The sequence below is a fragment of the Octopus bimaculoides genome, chromosome 9 (assembly GCF_001194135.2).
Source record: "Octopus bimaculoides isolate UCB-OBI-ISO-001 chromosome 9, ASM119413v2, whole genome shotgun sequence".
NCBI classification, from domain to species: Eukaryota; Metazoa; Mollusca; class Cephalopoda; order Octopoda; family Octopodidae; genus Octopus; species Octopus bimaculoides.
The window spans coordinates 80,851,202-80,857,545 of record NC_068989.1 but is presented as its reverse complement, the minus strand read 5'-3'; the positions used below and the strand labels follow the sequence as shown (position 1 = coordinate 80,857,545).

At 39.5% G+C, this 6,344-nt stretch overlaps 1 protein-coding gene across 1 annotated transcript in view; it reads right to left on the bottom strand.

Moving 5' to 3' along the window:
• Positions 1-2,681: 2,681 nt before the first annotated feature.
• The window catches only part of LOC106867261 (uncharacterized), a 33,322-nt gene continuing 29,659 nt past the window's right edge, over positions 2,682-6,344 (bottom strand). Inside the window, exon 5 of the mRNA XM_014912077.2 lies at positions 2,682-4,890. Coding sequence (XP_014767563.1) covers positions 4,780-4,890 — 111 coding nt within the window. The 3' untranslated portion in view covers positions 2,682-4,779. The remainder of the gene's footprint in view (positions 4,891-6,344) is intronic.

The following is a 6,344-nucleotide window of genomic DNA, read 5'->3' as shown; positions in this document are numbered from 1 at the left end:
ATATATATATATATATATACTGACACACACAAATCTAGAATCAGCAAATTGACCCTCTGACGCTAAATTTACCCCAGTTTCAGAATCTCAGAAGACTTGCGTGTATTACTACATCAAGAGTTGCTGCCCTTGGCTTAATCTGACTGTATTTCTTTACACTCTTATAAAGCTGCCTATATTGATACCCTATCTGCCTCTCATTGGGAGTTTCCACTCTGAATCCTCTTTACCACAGTATATATTGATAATGCGCCCTATTTACATCCCAAACACTGTCAAGTCTTGTGTCTATATGGGTTTGGCTATAAAGCATGATCTTAATATATTAACGACATGCTTCCTGATACTTCTAACCACACATTTTTATGATATAAGTAACACCTTTCATTCTTCCTTTAACCCCCGCACAACCTAGACAGAGGTCTTATGCTAGATATGTATCACTTCTATAAACAGATCCAACCAATGAGGATACAACAACTTAGTCTCCTTCAACGCTACTAAAACTCAAAATACACACCATGGACACAGTGTTGCCTCACACACACACACATTCGTTGATAAAGTTATTTACAGGCACAATTCTGGCAAGATGCAAGTATGGCTGTATTGTAACCCCAATATTTTGGGTTTGATTCTTTGATCTCACTCCATGGCGCTTTTGCAAATCTGACTCGGCCTTGACCAGTGCCATGTGAGCGAAGTTTGTAAGATGGAAACTGTATGGAAGCTCATCTGTGTGTATGCGTATAGATCCTTCAACTTCACTTAAAGGCTAAGCTTCACAATTCTTAGAGCATCTCATGTCTTCTCACACACTCATCTCATACCTTACTCGCATATTCAGTTAATGAGAAGAGGAAGACACTCAACAATACACTCCAACATGTCTCTCCCTTTGTCTCCACTACAGTAGCGTCTGTTTTTCAGGGCTGGCTGATTTCTTTCCACTTCCACTCAGACCAGGGGTGGACTGAGCTGTCACTCAATTGGGCACTGCCCAAGGGCTCAGAACTCTGAGGAACCTGCACTCTACATGTTAACTCTGCTGATATCAATGCTAAGGGGCCTGGTAAACAGCGAGCTGGCAGAAACTTTGGCATGCTGGGTGAAATGCTTAGTGGTATTTCATTTGTCTTTACGTTCTGAGTTCAAATTCCACCGACGTTGACTTTGTCTTTCATCCTTTTGGGGTCAATAAATTAAGTACCAGTTGCATACTGAGGTCAATCTGATTGACTGCCCCTACCCCATCCAAGCATTCGGGCCTTGTGCCTAGAGGAGAAAAAGATTTAGTTCCTTCTGTTGCTTAAAGTTTTGTGGATGTGAAAAAACATGACCAGCTCCTCAGACATATGAAGACATGTCGGAGGAGCTCAGTGAACCTTTTACTCAATTGATACAACTCAATCTACATGTTGAGCACTAGTTACATTATTTGTTCATTCGCTTATTTGATATATGTATATATTTTTAAGAAGCACAAGCACTTACATGCACAGTTACACACATGATGGTAACTTCTGCCTCCCAAATTCGATCACAAGGTTTCGGTCATCCCAAGGCTACAGCAGAAAACACTTTCCCAAGGTGCCACACAGTGGGACTGAACCTGAAGCCATGTAGCTGGGAAGCAAACTTCCTAACCACACAGCCATGCCTGTGCCGACACCATGCCTGCACCTACAAATGTATAAATACACACACACACACACACACACACATATAGATAGTCCATGTCGGTTGTTAGCTGTCAATTCACCAAAACTAGTTCATATCTACATACCTTTTCCTCTTTATGGCGTTTTTACTATTCATTTTTCGGTCCGTTTGTGTTTTATTCTTTTACTCTGCTTTCATTGCTGTCTTTCTTTACCTAAGTTATGGCTGCTTTCTGCCTTCTCTTTTAAATTTTTCTGATGAGTTGTATTTCACCAGACCACCATTTGCAATATGTTCATTATATATATATATATGTGGTAAGTAGCTTGCTTACCAACCACATGGTTCCGGGTTCAGTCCCACTGCGTGGCATCTTGGGCAAGTGTCTTCTACTATAGCCTCGAGCCGACCAAAGCCTTGTGGGTGGATTTGGTAGACGGAAACTGAAAGAAGCCTGTTGTATATGTATGTATATATATATATATATGTGTTTGTGTGTCTTTGTTTGTCCCCCTAGCATTGCTTGACAACCAATTCTGGTGTGTTTATGTCCCCGTCACTTAGCGGTTTTGCAAAAGAGATCGATAGAATAAGTACCAGGCTTACAAAGAATAAGTCCTGGGGTCGATTTGCTCGACTAAAGGCGGTGCTCCAGCATGGCCGCAGTCAAATGACTAAAACAAGTAAAAGAGTAAAAGAGTAAAGAGTATATATGTGAGTCATCTAAAAGATGCACTTGTATATCTGTTAATAGAGTGGGTATATTATCCAAAATATATAGTATCATATATCCATCACGGCTGATCTTACCAATCGGTTTTGCACAAGGAATACATTGGAGTCTTAGGTAACAATCCAATTATATAACCTTTGCTCATCAAAATTAGCCTATATGGAAGTGAATATGACAACTGCTCTCTATTGTCGGACAAGAGAGAGCAGTCAGCATATTCCCTTCCATATTGGCTAACTTTGATGAGCATAAGATTATATAATCGGATTGTTACCTAACACTCCATTGTATTCTTTGCACGAAACTGATTGGTAAGATCAGCTGTGACGGATATATAGCCAGAAAAAACTATTTATAAGAAGTTTCACCTCCCCCTTTTTACGTAGATTGTCATACAAACTTTTGGTTCTTTTTTTCAAAAATTACTATCATTCTGATTTGCGACCACATGATTACAAGTTTGATCTCACCTCATGGCACCTTTGCAAGTGTCACCTACAACAGCCTCAAAATTATTGGCATATTATGTTGAGTTCAATCTTCAATCCGTACCTTCAAGAACTGTTCCATTTTAAGCATCACATCAGATTTATGAAAAAATAAAGTTTGGGCAGTCAACAAAATAACTTCTCCAGCACTTCACTTAATTTTCTCTCTATTGTCACCCATTAGTTCCCACGGCAAACAGTGCAAGATTTAATGTTATGGCATTATTGATGATCCTTACTCTTGCATCAAGCCCTTTTAAAACATCAAGTTTAGTATCCTGAGTAACCCTTTTATGATTCCTTTTCACCCTACTGCATTCAGTTCCACTTGATAACTTCTTTCTAGATATTTTGTAATGTAGGTAAATTCAAAAGTGGCAGCAATCAACTGTTATCCACAATAAATATGTAGTAAGTGAAAAAATTGTTGTATTCTTATGGATGTAAGGATGGACATAGGATGGACATCAGAAGAAGAAAAGGGTGAGGCGGGAGGAAGTGCTGTATGATTAAACTTAGTTGATGAGTTACCAAGTTCATGTCCACATAGTCTTTGCATTTCTAACTTAAGGCAAAAGTCTAACATCCTATTTAGACCCAATCACTGTTGTGTTGACATAAAACACATGTAGCTACAGACCTTGTCATGCTGAAACTCCTATTGTTGTTGCCAGTTAGTTATTCAAAAGTAAGTGGCTTGCTTGATATTTTGGTGGTGGTGTTCACATTTTTCTTAATTGTATTGTTGTTTAGCTTCAAGTCAATCTCCATTGACCTAAAACCAAAAGCAGCTCATTCAACTTTTAAAAATATGCTGCCTAAAATAATAGACAATCACATTATCTCGTAAGACTGTCTTTATTTTAGATGAACTTGCTTATCTTGTTCTTACTACTGCTGCTGTTGTTCATCATTAAAGAGTTGGTGGGTTAGTAATGGGAGTGGTTAAGTGTTGAGAACAGTGATGGAGGTGAATGTTGATTTATATATATCGTCATCATCATCATTTAACATCCATTTTCCTTGCTAGCATGGGTGGGACTAGATAGATAGTGTGTGTATATATACATTGAGACAGAAAGACAGATTGGAATTTAGACACTGATTGTGACTTAAAATATACATAAGCACACGCATAAATATTCACAGTGAAAATTGCTCAAACTCTGTAAGTATTTATAGTGAGGTGTATAGAAACACTTGCATATACACAAACCACACACACGTCGTCGTTTAACATCCGCTTTCCATGCTAGCATGGGGTGGACAATTTAACTGAGGACTGGTGAAACCAGATGGCTACACCAGGCTCCAATCTGATTTGGCAAAGTTTCTACAGCTGGATGCCCTTTCTAACACCAACCACTCCGAGAGTAGATATATATATATGTAGCTTTTAAATTGTTAATATCTATCTGAGTTTCTTTTAAAGGCAAAATTATAGACTGTATCCCCAAATTAGGGGTCATACTTCACAATTTCTGTAAGCACGAAATTTCATAACCTGAGGTAGCTGTAATGCAAGGGATACCTCTGTGTGTGTGTAGGTGTGTGTTTACATACACACACATATACATATATATGCACACACACCTATACATATATACATATACACACTTATGCAGATATACATACATACATGCACATAAACACATACATGCACATATATATGCAAAAATATATACATACATTCATACACATACATTCATACACATACATACATGTATGTTTAAAATGGGAGTAATTTATCACTAATTATGTTTCTGTGCTGCAGCTTGCCAAGAAAGAAGAATATTGGTCTGAATTAATTAAAGGACTAAACTGCTAATTAAAATGCGAAAATTAATGAGCTGTTGGTTGGTAAAAAAGAAATGTTTTTTTTTTTTTTTTTTTTTTTTAGCTAAGCGTCCCACTCCAGTTAATGGGGTTATAACGCAAAAGGTTTCTTTCAAGTTGCTTTTCAGAATTTTGCTGGTCCCGTACTCTTCTCCATTTCTGTTCCATCAGCTGCAAAATGAAATAATTTTGGTTAGAAACTTTAGTAAAGAAATTTTTCTAAATTATTGACACCACCACCATCATCATATCCTCCTCCTCCTCATCATCATCATCAGCATCACAGTCATTATCATAGCCACCATTACAATCCCCATCACATCCTTTCTACTATAGGCACGAGGCCTGAGATTTTGAAGTGAGGGGGCAGTCGATTAGATCGACCCCAATAAGCAACTGGTACTTAATTTATCGACCCCGAAAGGATGAAAGGCAAAGTCGACCTCGGCAGAATTTGAACTCAAAACATAGTGATGGGCGAAATACCGCTAAGCATTCCACCCGGTGTGCTAACGATTCTGCCAGCTCGCCGCCTACAATCACCATCGTATCATCATCACCATCATCACCCTTCTCTTCCTCTTTATCATCATCAGTCATTATCACCATCATCATCATCATTACTGTTACCATCCTCCTCCTCCTCTTCCTCCTCACCATCATCATCGTCATCATCATCAAGGTGCCCACTCACAATAGCTTGGTTGACCTAAGGTCGTGGCTGAAGACTTTTGCTTTGCAACTTTTTATCTTTCACTTGTTTCGGTCATTAGACTGTGGCCATGCTGGAGCACTACCTTGGAGAACTTTCAGTTGAATGAATCGCTCCCAGTACTTATTTTCATTTTAAGCCTGCTACCTATTCTATTGGTCTCCTTTTGTCAAACTGCTAAGTTACGGGGGACATAAACACACCAACACCAGTTGTCATGCAGTGGTGGGGGATAAACTCACACACACATACACAGACATGTGCACACACACACACGTGCACACACATGCACACTCACACACGTGCACACATGAATGCATGCATACACATGCACACAGATACACACATGCATGCACACAAACATGTGCACACACACACATGCACACACATGTACACACACATGTGCACACATGCACCCACACACGTGCACACCCACACACGTGCACATACACACACGTGCACACACTCACACACACATGACAGGTTTCTTTCAGTTTCCGTGTACCAAATCCACTCATATAGCTGTGGTTGACCTAAGGTGCCACGTAGTGGGACTGAACCTGGAACCATGTGGTTAGGCAGCAAGCTTCTTACCACATAACCACGCCTGCACCTGGCATGAAAATAAAAACATTGGCATAAGACCTGAAACTTGGAGGGAGGGAGGGAATCGGTCCTTGACAGGTGGAACTTAACTGACCTTGAAAAGATGAAAAGCAAATTTAAACCTTGGCAGAAACTGAACTCAGAATGTAAAGAAATGCAACTAAATACCACAAATCACTCTGGTTGGTACAATAATAACTAGAAATGAAATTGTCACCCACTACACTCTCAGAGTGGTTGGTGTTAGGAAGGGCATCCAGCTGTAGAAACTCTGACAAATTAGATTGGAGCCTGGTGTAGCCTTCGG